This window comes from Somniosus microcephalus, chromosome 17 (assembly GCF_052327205.1).
Source record: "Somniosus microcephalus isolate GS21.2 chromosome 17, FLI_Smic_1.0, whole genome shotgun sequence".
Classification (NCBI taxonomy): domain Eukaryota; kingdom Metazoa; phylum Chordata; class Chondrichthyes; order Squaliformes; family Somniosidae; genus Somniosus; species Somniosus microcephalus.
This window is the reverse complement of record NC_141003.1, coordinates 58252023-58269653: the sequence shown is the minus strand read 5'-3', so window position 1 is coordinate 58269653 and position 17631 is coordinate 58252023. Positions and strand designations below refer to the sequence as shown.

At 42.5% G+C, this 17631-nt stretch overlaps 1 protein-coding gene across 6 annotated transcripts in view; it reads left to right on the top strand.

Moving 5' to 3' along the window:
* napepld (N-acyl phosphatidylethanolamine phospholipase D) overlaps positions 1 to 12291 on the top strand; it is a 67045-nt gene extending 54754 nt beyond the window's left edge. For all 6 annotated transcript variants that reach the window (XM_086010435.1, XM_086010436.1, XM_086010437.1 and 3 more), the window contains one exon: positions 10830 to 12291. In XM_086010435.1, coding sequence (XP_085866561.1) covers positions 10830 to 10955 — 126 coding nt within the window. In that variant the 3' untranslated portion in view covers positions 10956 to 12291. The remainder of the gene's footprint in view (positions 1 to 10829) is intronic.
* The last annotated feature ends 5340 nt before the right edge of the window (positions 12292 to 17631 follow it).

Genomic DNA, 17631 nt, shown 5'->3' with positions numbered 1-17631 from the left:
GGCGATTTGATTTGCTGTGGAGTGGCACTGAAATGACTGTTTTTGCAGGAAGACTGAGTGAATGTATGCTGCAATATATGGCCGAGGCTTCAGTAGTCCCACAGTCAGTTTGTTTTTTGAAACTGATTGCTGAGTTTCAATGAATTCATCTACTGCGCATCATAACTGATTTATTACTGCTTTAATCTAAGCCTATCCTTCAAATAAATGTTTTAATTTTAATTTAAAAATTGCAAAGGGGAAAGTTTCCTAATATTTCAGGCTGGCTTATGACCCCTGTTGATCATTTTCTGCAGGAGGATCCAGTGGCTCCACAAACCTCTGTGGTTTGAATATTCTTCTTTCGACTAGTTGTAAATTCCTGAATCCACAATTGTAGTTAATCTTTTGACCCTCCTCTGACCACACATCAAAATGCCACTCCAGTCTGCTTTCTTTGTTGGGTAACTTGTCGGTTTCACCTAATACAGACAATGTGCTGTTTTGTAAACCCCTGCTCTCAATCTCCCAGTCTCTTGTCAACCCACTTTATTTCCTTAACCATTTTCTATGGTTTTGCCTTGCTATCAGTTACAGACTACAAAGGTTCTTCTGCAATGAGTAAAAACCACTGACGACACTACCCACACACTGTCACTTGGATACTCCTCAACTATTTTAATAGAATCTCTATCCTTTCATCTCACTGGCACTGAGATGGTTTTTAAATTTTTTTATTTTATTTTCTGTTCCCCTTTCCTTGCCGTTAGTCTTCCCTAAGCTGTTCCTGAGCTATGTAACCAGTCCAAGTATTCTGCCGGTGTCACTTTGCGCAGCCGCTGAGAACTGCAGTAGAGTGTGACTTTGAGAATGACCCCCCCCCCCCCCGGTCCTGTAGAGAGGAGCCTGGCATTTGTTCCATGCCTCCCTCTGATGACAGAGCTGAGTTTGACCCTGCATCCCATCCCCCCGACATCAAAATTACAGATTCATTTTTCAGCCTTTTACCCTGGAAGCCAGCCCAAAACAAATTGGGCCTGAATTTCCGGTAGGAGGCCTCTGAACGGCAAAAAATCTACGAACCTACCTGATGATCCTGGATCCACGGCGACTCGTGCTCCTGGGACTGCAGGCATACACCTGCAGAAAGGCCCAGGTATCCCAGGGGTGCTTGTGGTTTGCAAGTGTCCCTGGGATCACGTGGGCCGGCCCAACCAATCAGAAGGGGGATTCTCATTATGCTTATGGGGATTCCATTTACGTACAGAATCCCCATAAGCTTAATAGGAATCACCCAAAAAATACATGTACACATCACTGAAATAAAAAAAATCATTACATGTTTAAGATTAATTAAAATACAATTTCATTAAACATTTAAAACAAAAATTTAATTTTTTGAAAAATAAAATTTTTTAAGGGCCCAAAAATAACACAAACTTACTTTACAGGTTTTTGAATGTTAAAATGATTTAAACATTTTTATTTTAATATATTCATGCTTACGCTGGTAAAAGAAGGCCCTACACCTGCTTTTACCAGGCGTAATAGTTTCATGGCCATTTGCTGGGCAGTAGTTGGACAAGACGGATCGCAAGTTAAGGATTTTTGTGCATGCACAGCTCGTGCGTAAACCCAGAACTTGTAAGACACTTATGGCTGCGTACACGGTCATAGGCCACGGAAAATCCGGGCCATTATTTCTTCATAAACTCATCCAAAAATGATGTTTTGTCCACTGCCTTTAGACCTTTTGGGGGCCATTTGGGGGAAAAAAAAACAATGAAAAGTGGCTTCCAAGAGGTTTAGGATGACAGCTCATGTGACCTTTCTAGCCAACCCCTCTGATGCAGAGAGCCAGGATACAGGACCAGGCTGCTGTCACACCTGCAATGGTTACATAGCCTGCTGAAGAGTTTTCCTGGGACTCAGAAGCCACCTAAGTTCCAACAGGATCATGATACCATAGCACAGCCAAGCAGCACTGGCGCTCCTTGCCCTCTGTTATCACCTCGGTGCATCTCCAGGATACGTTTAAAAACAGCACAGAGAGGCACCAAGGGTAGGCACAGTGAGAATAAGAATTATCCATTGTAAATATGTGTGCACATCAAAACCACTTTGTGATATGAAATATCGTGTTCTGAACTTAGTCAGCTCTCTGTTTTTTTGTGTTTGAGAGGATGTTCAAGGTTTGTTTGCCACATGCACTTTCCTGCAGGGGTCATTGGATGGCTGTTAGGAGTGGAAATTGTGAATGATTTTCCCCTTCGTAGCCCAGGGGTGCAAGGACTAATTGTAGCAGCCCTATTGCTGCCTTCACCGAGATCAGCTAACTAGGGGATTGAACCGGGGATCTTCCTGCTCTCTATGGCTCATTAACATATGGTGTGTTCATCTGATAACCCATTAGGGGAATATGTTGTAGAAAGTAGATTAAGTAATGGGGTGTATCTGCCTGTACTGACCTTTCTGGGAGGTTTGTTTAAGTGATGTCCGTGCACATCTGCTGTGAGCTATATAATGTAATTTGTGGGTGAGCCGTGCGGCACAGGTGAGCGAGTTTTCTTGTACTGTCCAGAATGCTTGGAGGCAATCATAGCGAGGAGGTTGCTGTGGCTCCAGCTAGAATTCCTGATGGGGAGAGTGAATATTTAGCAGCTTATGTGCCACAATTTTAAAATATTGTCAGTGGCTTGCAAGAAGCTGGTTCTGGTTGGGTAAATAGACTAAATACTGCATTTGACATTTGTGCGATAACAAGTATGTATGTATTGCTGCTCTTGGCCACTCATGTTGTATTGATACTATTAGAGTTGCTGTATAAAGCTAGATGCACAGCTCGAACAAAGGGTTGAGGCAGCAGTTGGTGTAAAAATGTGTAATGCAAAGGGAGATTCTGAGCCAAAGATCATCTTTCCCTTCCTCCCCTCTATTTTCTTCATAGAAATTTGTTCAGCGACGTTGTGCCAAAAAAAAGCTTTTTTTTTCCAAACCTATTTTACTGCTCAAATCAAATATTTTTCAATAAATAAAGAAGACTTCCATATATATATATATATATATATATAGAACCTTCCACGACCATGGGCGTCTCAAAGCGTTACAACCAATGAAGTACTTTTGAAGTGTAGTCACTGTTGTAATGTAGGAAATAATAGTTACAATGGTTACTGATTTTTAGACAGTGCTGAGTGTTGGAACACTGGTGCTTAGTGCCAAAGAGTGAGAGAATGTGGATTCTACACTCCCGTCACCACCAACACGCACAATGCTCAAGGTGATCTGGGATGTCTTTTAATGCACCCTTCCAAACAGTGGTCAAAGGAGGGCATTGGTAAAGAGGTCAGGAATCAAGTTAGTAGGAATCCTTCTTATGGCAGCAAAAACAGGAATTGGGAGAATTACCTTGAAAAAACAAACTGAATACAGCAAAAATGACTTGCCAGTGGAAATTGTAATAGACGGTATATTGAATATTTTTTTTAATTGTAAATGGGGGTGGGGATTTTATCTAATCCTGCAAACTGATCATTAGCGAAAGCAATAAAAGAGTTCCTCTCAGTGGAATTTCTGTGCATGGAATGTGATTGTTTCAAAGCATGTGCTAAACTGCCTGAGCTCTAGCCTTGTACACGGGCAAGAGCCACTGTTGTCTGTGAGCCAAATTTGCCGTAAAGTCTGGCTATAGACACGTTTTTGTAGTTTTAATTCATTGATTCCTGGATCGGGCAACTGCTGTTTGATACAGAGACGCTGGAATTAGACCCTCGCATCAGGAACCATTTATTCAATTTAAGGGCAACAAAGAATTAGCTGCACATTATTGGTCAATAAAGGAGCCTACTATTCTTCAGGAACAATCCTAAAGTCTAAATCTGGGAACAAAATAAGTGAAATTGCATTGTTCACAAAGAGCACAAGCCTTTAAGCTTCTTAACAAACCAGTCATTGTTCCTGAAGGTGGGGCAGGAATTGTAGTAATATACAGTTTTAGTGAGTCATGTTTTATTGCACTGCATAGCATGATGTGCCTTAATTACCATAAAATTAAGACTGTTTAACAAATTGAGCTGTGGACTGTTTAAAAAAGTACACTGTACCTACATAATAATTATTAAAATTACTATTTCCTTATCTGCTCCAGAATTTAATAATATAATCCAGAGAAATATAATTTCTGCACTGTTATTAAGCAATTGCTGTTGTAAAATCATTTCACTGTAATTGTATGTTGCATACAATGCAAGCATGTACAGTAAAATATGATTTTTATTTGTTAATGTATCTATTATAGATTCCCTCATTTCTTCTGATTCTTATTCATTTTCCTGTTTATTAATTCACAATTGAACCTTTTCCTTGACGAAACAGTTAGTTTCAGAGTTGCATGTTTTGTTCTACAGCACCATACACTCGCAGCCCCAGAAATAAACCGCTCCCTACATTGTCTGGACTGGCTTATAAATTTGTTGGCGCCTCGCAGGTATAAAACGGGCGCCTAAGCGTCCAACATCGCGGGCGGCGCGCACTCATTCCGTGCCAGATGTGTGGTGCCCGCCATGTTGGATCGACCTCCTCTGTAGGGGTCCAGGGTGCGTGCCGGCAGTATTTAAAGCGCCTGTTAATATATTTAAATAAAGATCCTACACTTGTAGGACCCTTTTGTGAAATTGGTTTGCCCCAGCACCTGCCTCGCCACATGATAAACTCACTCAGCAATCCATGGCGCTAACAGACAGCAAGGACCCTTCAGCAGCACTATTTAAAAGGCTCATCCACTACATACAATTTAGTTGCCGGTTTGTCCTTGCAGGCTACTAGCTAACTTTTGAGTGTGTTCTGGCCTATTTTCTGACTTCGACAACTGATTTCTGACTTCTAGTGACTGAATGAAATAGAAATTCACATACAGCTGAATAACTGGCTTAAAAACAGTAATTTTGTGGCTCACCGTGCTATTATACCCCATGCTAGAACACCTGCACACTGCACCATGGAGTGAAGAGGTTCTTATTATATTGAGATTTCATCATATTTCAACATCAGGAAGGACTTCAATTGGCCAATAATGTTTGAGTTTGTGTATTAAAACAGCAAATTAGAATATCAGCTACAGTATGAGCTCGTACCAAGCGGGTTATAATAACCAGTGCCTGGTTGAGGAAACAGATTTCTGTAGTATGGGTGATAATTACAACCTAAACAAAATTGTACTTGAATGTGTGAAGAAAAAATAATAAAACCGGTATAGCCAACATGTTGAAACCTGACTAACCTCGTAAGGGGTGACTTCTTTGTGCAATTTTGTTCAATTGGATTTCCTAACAATTTCCAGTATGCAACAGAATACTAAAACGGGGATTTTTACGCTCCTTGGGGTGAGTGAAGATGTCAGTTATGTCAGCCTCGGAGCACAGCTGGATGTAAGAATAAAACTGCTGTTACTCTGCCCCAACAATAAGGGAACATTTCCCCTGTGTATATTGTGTAACAAAATAATAAACCCATTCTTCATAAATCCCTAGAGAGTAGAACAGATTGGACAGTTTTTTTTTATTTCCACATTAATCATCCTTACAGCCTTTTCTGAATCACATTGTCAATTTGTGCTGAAATGTAGGCAACTTTATGCTGTGGACCCACGCTGATTGTGTGAAGCTCAGTTCAAATGGGCCTTTTACAGCCAGCTGAGAGGGAGTTTTTCAGCCCATCGATGTGGACTGGATTTACACCCAGGTTCTGAAGGTGAAAGTGCAGTGTAGTAACTCTATTTGAATAAGCAAAACTTGATCAAATTAATTTTGTTGCTGAAAATGCTTTAGTGTTCTTATGCTGTGGTTATCTGTACCGGCTTTAACACTGGTACCTGCTTTGAGAGCAGTTCCTACAGTCAGCATCAAATTTTACTCCCACCCCCCACACACACGCACAGCACTCTCCACCAAGGGAAAGCAGAAATTAACTGTAAACCCAGAGCTCCCCTCACTGATATCCCAATGCTGGTGATTTTTTTTTTAATATGAGAAGCTTATAGCAAGTGATTCTGGCTCTGTGATCAGATGAGCCATACAGACCTAGGGGTGCAACAGTTGGCCTCAGTGGAAAGGGAAAGTCAGCCAGGATCTTGTTCCTGATCACTCTTCAGTGACTCTTGGTGGAAGTGTGTGTGAATGTCAAGACAGGATCAGACTTGGCTGTGGTGCCTCCCACGTCGATGTGAGTACTAGTGATTTAGGGGAGGTGCGGGAAGGGAACCAGTGCTGATGGAAACATGAACCAAGCAGTTGTGCCATCAGGAGAGGAATGGAGAAACCTGGCAGAGAAAATTGTTAGAACATAAGATTTGAGGCATTTCTAAACATAATGGCCCAGGTTTCGCAGTGATGTCAGCGATCGCCATCATTGCCCCTCTGAAACTGACCGCAACTTCAGGATTTAGTGCATGCACATCTAGACGTGGAAATCCTGAAGTTGCGGTCAGTCATTCACTGCTCTAACACTGGCTGCGCTATGGACCCGCGCCCCCCGCCCCCCCCCCCCCCCCAAAGCCGGCAATCAATGGAACCGACGGAAACTTGAGCTTTTCCACGCTAATATATCACTGTTAAACACCCCATTAAATGTTAAGCCTTGTTGGAATAGGTGTAACTGGGGTTTTAACAGCGTATTGACTGCTAAACAAACATTATGGCCCTGAAAAACTTTTTTTTGTATTTGTGGAATGCTAAATTTCTCCATTATGATAAAAATTACAATTAAAAAAAACTTTTTTTTAAAAAGTTTGTTCACAATATTTGAAATTCTACTTTAACCCCATGTGTATGTCCCAATCTTTATTACTCTGTAACATTTTTTTTTAAAGTGCAGATAATCAGTGCTTTTCATTTCCTGGTTTGCTGCCTGTGTGAATTCTTCAATGTGATTGGCTGCTTAGACAGCTTGATGATGTCACTACTGCATTGCGCTAGGAATCCCCTATTGACAGCGCTACAATCAATTACACGTTGAGAAACCTAAAAGTTTTCGCCACAGAGACTGCGAGATCTCTGTGGGCCGCTTCCTTTGAAGTCAGCGCCGATCGCCATCGCGTCGCTGCTGACCGCAAATTACAGGCCAATAAAATTTAGCCAAAAATAAGTAACAAAATGGTTCTACAGGAAACTTTCTGGTATCCGGCACTGACGGGACCGAGCTGGTGCCGGTCGATCAACACTGCCGGAGAAACCAGCGCTAATGTTAAAACATACGGAGCTTCTGAGCTCCGTATCTAGCAACAAACCCTGTTGCTTAAACAGCTTCAAAACAGTCGGCGCAGCTTGCAAGCGTCTCTAGCTAAGCAACAGCTTCAGCTAGACGCTTGCAGAGCCAGGAATGGAGAAAAAAAGCAACGAAAAGTTAAAAAAAGTTATCTGAACCGACTCCTGAATTTTGCCGGTGGATAGAGCATTCCGGAGATTTAACCTCCGTTTAAACGAAAGTTTCCTGTATGTAACAAAATGGTTACGTGTTTCTTTCCCACATTGTATTTTGATCAGAACGTAAGTACCCAGCTCTTACAATCTGAATGCAAATGTTAAATGATAAACAGTAGAGTGCGAGGTTGATTGTGTGCCTGCACTGTCGTAATATAAATTTGCTGACCGCCTGAGTGATATCCCAATTTGTATCTGATTTGGAAAAATCAGGGCAATCACCCAATGAGAGTACTTTATTTTTGTGAATAAACCACAGGTATTTTTTGTTTTGTGATATCCAAAAGAAGGGTTCTCAACTATGTATCTTGTAATCCCTCCTTGGAATAATATTGGAAAAGTATTGTTATACTAGATGGTTGCTAGGCCAAGGTTTAATGTTAAGCAGTACAGGCTGAGTGAGATATTGGGCCAGAATTTGCTGCCAAAATAATGGCGAGTTTAATGCGCATGCCGCTACTAATGTGTAAATCATCCAGCAACTTGTGGCGAGGAAGAGCTAATTCGTGAATTGCGAATCGCCATAAGTTGCTGGACGATCTGCGCCGCTCCACCGTTAGCCTCATGAAAACGGCAGCTCACCCTCACCGTGAGTTTCATGAAGTTTCTGTATTTGCACATTAATTGCCAATTAAACTCGCTGTAGAAAGTTAGGGCTGCTACTTAACAGCGTAAGTACCTTTTTTTTAATGAGATTTATGTTCCTATAATGCCGCTCAACCTCTCCGGCCCAGAAAGGGAACAATTTAAACTGTGGAGTCGCATTCCTACAGGTAGTAAAAATAGTTGTTAGAGGTTTTTAAAAGAAAAATCATATTTTTCCTTGGTCTCATTTTTCTCTCAATCCAATCTTTATTTCTCTTTCTGTACCTGATTTTACTCTAATTCACTATTTCCTCCTCCATTATTTTTTTTTCTCAATCCTTAAATTAGTTAAGGAGATAGACTGTTGGTCCCGTCATTCATTAAGGTCCCAGATTCTCCGCTGGCCTCGCCGCGCCGTTATCTGCTCACACTTACAGCAACTTACAGGGCTAAAGGGTGAGGGAACGAATCTAACTAACTGGGCACGCCACGAGATGCCCTGCCCCAGCAAAATCTGGGCTATTCTGGTATATCTGAGTGCAATAGTGTGCTGGAGGAGGGAAGAGGGCTTGTGTATAAACTTTGAGAACTGCAAGAATTCTACAGCTCCATAACACACTATGTGCTATAATACATTTTTAATATAGCTCCATAAGGAAGTTGTATTGCAGTAAATGAGCACACAGGCAAACTATGCACTTTTAAAAATATCGCGTGTGTGTATGTTATGCAGTTTGGCCCATGACCTAATTTATGGTTATTACCACTTCATAAATAGCAATTTCAAGAAATCTCTGGTTCATACCTTAGAATAGTCTTGTGGAGAGCTATATTTTCCTTCATACTGAGTATGTTGTAATTAGACAATAATTAATTAGATGTGCATACATCCAGGTGATTATTTTGGCTTGAAGCAAAGAATGATCAACAGTGCTGTCAACACCCTAGAACTGGAACTGATTATTGCCATTAGATTTCAGTTGGAACAGAGACTTTTAGCGTTTGAGAGAAAATAAATTCTACTGAATTATTTCATAATCCACAAACGGAGTGGTGGCAGAGTATCTTGGAGCACCTACATGTAGGCTAAGAGACAGAGATTGATTTTCTCCATTTAAAAAAAATCTCAATTGCGTTGCTGCTGGAAGACACTGAGCGAAGACTAAGGATCTCCCAGTAAGGGTGAGTAAAAATTGGAGGGACATCTCCATGAAACCAGTCACCTATGTCCTGGGTACTGATTAATATTTGTATTGACGGTGTCCTGGAACGAGGCTGCCCACCCAGACGTCTAAGATCCAGGAGGTGTGTGACTCAGAGGGGCCAGCGAGGGGGAAAAAAACTTGGGGTATGGGCAGGGGGACATAAAGAAGGCTCATGTCTTCACTGTAGATTAACGTGCCCTAAAAGAAATTAAGAGCTATTTGTACAGTTTCTGTCTTCAGTTACTGGTGTCACGTTTTGTTTCATTATGCCCTATAAAGTGACATACTCAGGTAGAGATCCATAATGCCAGATCTCTGCCTACTGTCTGCATTCCACATATTTCCACTTGCCGAAGAGATGGGGAGAAACTAGGAGGGAAGGATGTAATTTTTTCCTTCATGCTATTCTACAATGTTCATGCCTGCAGGACGCTCAATGTAATTCACCCCTTTTTATATAGTGAATATCCAGGGTTGCTAGGAGGTCAGCTGAATATGGAAGTTAATTTTAAGGGCATTGTAAGAAGATTCAGTGGAAAGTTCTATGGTCATTTCTGTGCCATTTTCCCGCTTTTGTTACTACTAAGGTTTTCATGAGCCTCTTTGGCAATTGTTCTACTTCCTCCCCACACCCCCCCCCTCCCCAAATAGCTTCATTAGTGCCACCAACGGGATTTCCAAAGGGAACCTTCCAATGTATGATTTTTTTTTGAAGAGGAGGGCTGTGCCAGAGCTGTTCTGTGCCCAATGCCATATTTTAAAATTTTTCTTTGTAATACATGGAGATAATTTATACATTTTTTTCCTAGATTTTTAATTTGTAATCTACAAAGAATAACTTAAAGGGTTAACAAATTTTGAGAGCAACTTTTCAAATTCCTGATCTCTAGACTGCTGGAAGTTTGTCAGAGCAGCAAATGTATTTATTGTTAAAGTTGTGACGCACTTTATATTGTGAAAACAGGAGTATTTGGTTTTGGTGGAATGTTTGTGTTGCAGTGTTGGGGATTACAGTCTGGGAGTTAGAATTAATATCTCCAGAAAATTCTTGTAAAATGTAATATATAATTTTATGGTTTCATAAACAATTGAAATAATTCAGTTCTGAAGTGCATTGTTGGACCAAATGGTGGTGCACCAGATTGGTGTTCCAACGCATTGTGCCACGAAGTGGTAGGACAGAGTTGGCCCCAATAATATCCCATATGGCCAATTGCCAATATCGGCATCAAGGTAGGTAAAGTGTGAAAGCTGGTTATTTCCCCCTTGGAGGGAAAAATCAGCAAGTCAGTGACTCCAGGTTGTTCTTTGTACCTCCTGTCATTTGTCTTAATAATACTATTGGGAAATGGCTTCTTGACCTCTCAAGTGGGGAGTAGAGTGGATCTTAAACCTGAAAGGCCAGAGAGAAAATAAAATTGTAAAAAATGAAGTGTGTATCTTTTAAAAGGTGGCAGTCTATTGCTCATACTGAAATGATAAAATATTTATTGGCATTAATTTCCTTTGTTTAATTGTATGTCTCCATTCTTGACATGACTTTAAAGCTATAATACGAATCATTAAGGAATTGTTTCAATTTCAGTACTACTTGGAACCTCGAAGAAAACTTGAGGAAGCTCGAGAAAGATACGGCTTGAAACCGGAGGATTTCTTTGTTTTGAAGCACGGAGAATCAAAGAATTTGAGTGAGAACGAAGGTTTTCAATGAAAATGCAAACTGATTATAAACGAAGTGTGGCTATCTCACACAGAGCAAGTAGAACTTGGCTCGCCTTTCTGTCAATCATTGTTTTTAATTTTGGGCTGAGCTTTCATTGAAGTGCCATTAGTTTATGAATTGTCACAGTTCTTTAATCCTACTGCACACGTTCTAAAAACAAGCATCACGTATGCTTGCTTTACAAAGTAAATTTCTCTTTCCACCCAAAACTTATGGTTGAAGCTTTGGGTATATCAGAAAACTCTTTACTTCACAAAGTAAGCATATACTGGGTTTGGCTTGCATAATTAAAACTGTTGTACATAATGTTTTTGGTTTTGTGTTTATTAATCAAACTCCAGATAGTGTTTGTTTTTATCAAACTACCAAAACATGCCATTTGGTTGCTGAATGCTTTAGATAAATGTGGGTTTTTGCAGTGTGTCAGCTGCCTAAAGTGAATCCGTGATTGTCTTCCATTGTAGATGCACTCAACCTGCCACCTGCACGTTTGCCAAAAAACTTTTACGATTGCACACTTTTAAATAAATGGATATTTTGAGCATGTGAAATGCATAAAACATTACTGTAACTAAATACAATATATATAAGCAGCTATTTCAGTGCAGCTTGAGTTATGACCTTGAATTTGAAATGGAACGTTGGCCTTAAGCCAAGTGCCTTTTTAATAAGCAGGAATTGTACTGACACTATGATGGATGCATTGGTGGTCAGGCAGATTATCAGTGTGTTTTCTAAACGAACGATCTTGTGGGCCTAAGTCATATGATTGGTAATCATTGTGAAAATAAGAGTATGCTACGAGTCAGGGGAAGATCCAGGACTGGAGGGAGGGGTAAGAGTAGTGTTACCGAGGTGGGTTTTTTTCTTACCCAGTTAATTCAAAGGTGCTTTGCTGTAACCCTGGCTCTGTCTGCTATGCTAATTAACCCTTACATTTGTATTCTTGGCTGTTTTATAAATACCTTGTGTCTCCTCTCGGGCAGGAGATATTTTAAATGATTTTAATCAATTTTCTCGGGGTGGGGGGGTGCTATTTTCCCATTTAAAAAATATATATTAACAGAAGTTTGAATGGCAAATAGTTACATATTTAGTAGCTATTGTAATACTACTTTCCAGTTGATTAACACTTGAGGATTGTGCGGGTGCAAGTATACGCACCATTAGAACTGAGTAGCCACTTTGTCTTTACAAATATTAAATTGAGGCGAAATCTTTTTAATTTATGTAAAAATGTGATGTAAAAATTGAAAAAACTCTAGTTGGTCTCCCAATGACATTGCTCACAGACAAAAATTAAAAAGTCTCTATTTTCCTGTTACTGTGTCTTTGCTTGTCTCCCATTCTGATTCTTTAAGAGATTAAGATTTATTTCTTTACATAAATACAAAGGGAGTAGATTTCCGTGGGGGTTCTCCCGCTCATCCACCGTAACAAAAGTCCACACCACCAAATAACTGGTGCATTATCTGGGCATTCATCCTGTTAGCTGTTTGTGGAAGCTTGCTATACACAAAATGACTGCTGCACTTGCCTACATAACAACAATGACTGCACTTCAAAAGTAATTGCATGGACGTGAAGCATTTTAGGATGTCCAGATAATGTGATAAGGTGCTAAAGAAGAAGAAATTAGAAGGGGTGACCTAAGTACAATGACAGCTCTAATTGCTGCTTTTTATTTGACCCCAAATTTATTTGTAAAGTTGTACTGAAGATATTCTGTTGACTACCAAGATGAACACGCATCATACTGCTGATGTCATCACCAATGTTCCTGTAAAGTCTGTGGGTTGTTTAGTTAATTAATACACAGACTACCAGAGTAACTTAAAACAGGACTTTACTATTCGAAGGTCAGGGCGAATCTGCCCAATAAATCCTGACACAACACTTATATACTGGTGTGGTCACCGTCGGTATTACAGTATACAGAAGCCAAACAAAGTAGTGCCACACCTAAAATAGTTCTCTTAAAGGTGAACGGTTACATACAATAGTTCTCTTAAAGGTAGACGGGTACATACACTACAATCCTCCCTTTTTAGCTTACAACATACTTATTCCCCATTAAACATAACATATAATCAACTTCATGTAAAACAATTCACAGATATAGTCTCTGCGGGAAACAGTTCACAGATTCAGTCTCTGCGGGAACAGTTCACAGATTCAGTCTCTGGTCTTGACTCGGTCCGAACAACATCTCTGTGGTGTAGCCGGTTCACATTTCTAGCGTGACTCATCCAATAGTCTTTCCCTTGGCTTAACAGCTTGAACTTCCGTCCTGCTGAACCAGCAGTGCTGACTTTTACAAACAGCTGGACTGCCTTGGTAATTTTTTCTACTTTCCAACTGATTTGGCCCCCTTCGTAGGGCCCACGTGCATGATCTGATAGAAGTGATAATGATTTAGATGGTTATCGTCTTCTGCTTCGTCTTTTTCTTTTCTGCTTCTTGGAGACTCTCGGGGCTCCCTTATCCGCTGCCAGCTGTAGCGCCACCATCTCCCTATGTTCCTTAGACTTTAAGTGCTTCATCCTGATTTCTGCACTTTGGGAGTTTTCATCACAAGCTGGGCAGACCAAGTCATCGTAATATTCCGTGTCACTCAACAGGTCATGGTAATATTCGGTGTCGTCCTGAGCTAGTCTAGCGAGAGGGCCTGCTACTTCTTCCTTACCCAACTGGACGTTAGCCGACTGTTGTTCCCTCCCTAGACATCTTTCCTGAAGAGACTTCTTCATGCGTTCATATTCATCCCGCTCTTCCTGGGTTTCCTGCCAATCCTTCACTAATGACCTCCCTAGACATCTTTCCTGAAGAGACTTCTTCATGCGTTCATATTCATCCCGCTCTTCCTGGGTTTCCTGCCAATCCTTCACTAATGACCTCATTTGTGATTCCAATACTTCCCCTTCCATCGGGGATTGATTGATCGGGCTATTCAATCCTTCTACTGGAGCAGCTGTTTCAACATTCTGTAGTTCACATTGACGTGATTCAGCGTACTTTCGGCAGCCCCGTAAAATCTGTGTTGCAACCTCAACTATTCCCCAAACTTTTGAGAGCTCCGAACCCCTTCCCTTTGAAGATTGAAGCTCGTGTTCAAATGGTTCCCATTGCAGAGTCTTGTCTCTCAACATATGAAGGAGTTGGCTGACCGTTAACTCTTCCACGGGGACCCTGTGGATCAGAGTCTTCTCCATTTCATCCACCTTTTCCTCCAATGCTTTCACCTTTTTTTCCTCTTGTACTTTGGCTTTAAGCGCTCGGAGAAGTTGCGCCTTGATGCTCTCTAGCTCATGTTCAGGGGCCATTCTTACAGTCTCTGTGTTTCTTACAGTTGCCTTTTCTTTCACTGAAAGAATTCCCAGTTGAATCTGTTCTTCAAGTTGTTGAACCTCGGTCATTGCCGCCTCATATTTGTCTTGGGTTTCCTTCAATATTTTTATGAGTTCTTGGACATCTTGACTTTCATGTTCTGCCATGTCTTTCACCTCTAATTTCTCATCTATGGATGGAACTTCTACCGATGAGTCTGTCTTGGCCTTGAGCTCATCAAGAATTTCCTGCAGCCTTTGGACTTCTTGCTCATGTTCAACCTTTAGTTGCTCATAAGCTTCCACTGAAACTAGCTTTTCGGAGGTTGCCGAGTTAACCCCCTCCAGGATTGTAGCCTGGGCCTGTTCATACTGTTCCTTCAACTTCTCAAACTCTGCTTGTAAGGAGTCGTAGAGAAGAACTGGAATAAAATCCTGGCTTCCTGAAGATTCCTCTTCATTTGCTTCTTTCTGCAAATATTCTAACTCCTGAACATCATAAGGGAGATGTGATCGGTGATTGGTCACGATGGCTCTATGGTCGCTCTCTGCTTGAGCTAGCTGCTTCTGTTGTCTTTCCAGATTCTCCCATTCGGTGTCATAGAACTTTTTCATTGTTTTCATCTCTTGTACGAGACGGTAACTCAATTGTTCTAATTGTTGTCGTAATTTGAAATAAAGCTGAGTCCGAGCTCGGTGTTCTTCCGTCATGGATATGTCCTTAAACTGAACAGACTCAGAATTCTCTGTCAAACTATGTTGTCGTTGTTCGGTGGAGATCTGTTCTGAAACTTTGTTCTTCTCTGGAGCATAAGCCTTTCTGCATGCCTTCGTTTTTCCAACCTTAGTCGGCAAGTCCATTTTAGCCTTGTCTTTCACATTTGGGTTGGTCTTATCGTCATCCGATTCAGAATCTGAGCTGATTGTCTGCACCGAGTCCTCACTCGTTATGGCTTTTAGATAGTGCCATTCCATGTCTATTTTCTTGATCCACTCCCGTCCTAGAAGTGGTGGTCCTCCCTCAGGTAGTACGTATAAGTTCATTCTTGGGTGTTCTTTACCCCTATCTCTCACCTTGACTCTTATCTTTCCCATGGGGTATACTTTATGCCCCGTGTATGTCTGCAATACGAACTTGGTATCTCTTAAGGGTATATGTGAGAATAGCTGGTGGTAATCCCTTCGAGATGTGCAGGTTAGGTTGATTGGCTATGATAAATTGACCCTTAGTGTTAGGGGGATTAAATACGTGGGGTTACAGGGATAGGGTGGGATATGTGTTGGTGTAGGGGATCGGGTGGGATATGTGTCGGTGCAGGCTCGATGGGCCGAAATGGCCTCTATCTGCACTGTGGGGTTTCTGTGGATTTATGACTGATAGAGCTGATCCAGTGTCCAACTCCATTTTCACTTGGACTCCAGCTATTTTTAGCATGACCCAGATAGTTTGTAGGTCAGCTTCCTTACTCACATTGTGAATTCTCAGACTACCCAGCTCCTGGCCGTTTGGGTCTGAGTCCGAATTCTGTTCGTCTGAACTCTTCTAAGCCACCTTGTGTACCTTGTACTTTTCCTGTGATGGCTTCCTTTGGTTGTTGGTCTTCTTCCCTGACCGGCATACCTTAGCTATGTGACCCAGTTTGCCACATTTCCTACATTCCTGGTTCTTAAACCAGCATTGGTTCTGGTCGTGTGTTGTCTTCCCACAACGATAACATTTTGTTGTTGTCGAGGTAATTTGATCCACACTGAGTGCCGCTGTCTTTAGCTGCATTTCCGCAGTTCCCTTCGCTGCGGCTTCGTGCGATGCTGCAATAAGGACAGCCCTGTCAAGTGTAAGGTCGTTCTCTTCGAGTAGTCGCTTTTGCGTTCCTTCCTTTGCCAATCCGCACACGAACTTGTCTCGCAATGCCTCTCAGATTCCCTCCAAACTGGCAGTATTTCGCTAGTCTACGCAGTTCGACCAAGTATTCTGCGTTGCTTTCGTCTTTCCGTTGCGTTCTCGCATAGAATTTGAATCGTTCTGCCAACATCAACGGTGTGGGGTTCAAGTGATCCTTCAGAACAGCCACAATATCATCGAAAGTCTGATCCGCCGGTTTAGCTGGTGATAGTAGATGCTTCAAGAGCCCGTATGTCTTCGCGCCCATCGAGTTTAGCAAGGTTATAGGTTTGTCCTCTTCTATTTTATTGGCCTCACAATAGATCTCAATGCGTTCCACGTACGTGGCCCAGTCTTCTACCTCGGAATTAAAATCGTTGATGTTACCACGCTTAGGCATCTTCCTCTCTTCCTGATAAACACCACGAATTATTGCTTTAAAAATTTTTTTTTTTCAAGATGGCGGTTCCCGCGAAAATGGCGGTTTCCCGCGCTTATCTTCTCTCCCCGCCCACTTCAATGGCAGTTTCCCGCTTCTGTCTTCTTCCCCGCCTAATGGCGGCTTCCCGTGTTTCTTCCCTGGCGGGAGGGGTACACTTTCCCCACGGGCGACGGCCGCTGGCTTTCAGGTTCACAGCCTGCGCGTCGGCTTCAGTGCTTTCCCTTTTCTCGGCAGGGCAACCGGCGCTGGGTACACCCCGTTGACGGCGAACAGTTTCAGCCGCTGGGCTGGCTCTCGCTCAGTTCCCCTTTCTCGGGCTCTGTCTCGCTCCCTCGGCTCTACCGGCGCTGGGTACACCCCGTTGACAGAGAACAGTTTCAGCCGCTGGACTGGCTCTCGCTCAGTCTCCCTTGCTCGGGCTCTGTCTCTCTCCCGCTCGCTTGGCTCTCAATCGCGCCTCCCAGCCCTCTCGCAGTCCGGTGCTTCCCTCCCCGGCTGCGGCTGAGTTTATCTCTTCCCGCGCCTACGTTCCCGGTCGCAGCGCTTCGTGGCTTCGGTCGCTGCCCGGCCTTTTTCGCCGGTCGCGGTCTAGCTGTCTCACGACGCCGTTGCATCCCCCAGCCTGTCTGTACCGCGGCTTCCTTGCTCCACGCTGCCCCAGTCTCAGCGCCTCTGGACCCGACCTCTGTCCGGCTCCTTTCCCCCTCGACCGTGGTCGAGCGCACCGCCCTTATCCTCCAGTTATTCTTTTTACTTTCCCTTACTCACAGTCACCGTGGCCGCCTTGCTTCTCGTGCTGATCGGCTCACTCCTCACCGTGGCAGAAGGGACAGTCAGTGCCCGTTGCTGATGGAAGTCTTTGTCTCTAAATTCTTCCTCCTTTCTAGTTCTGCAGCCTCGAGTTTTCTCCCAGCAGAACGACGAGGGCGGTTGCCTCTTCTCGACGCTCGTTAACTGCTTCGGAAGTATTGTTGCCGCAGGGTATGATCGGACTCGTCGCCACTGTAAAGTCTG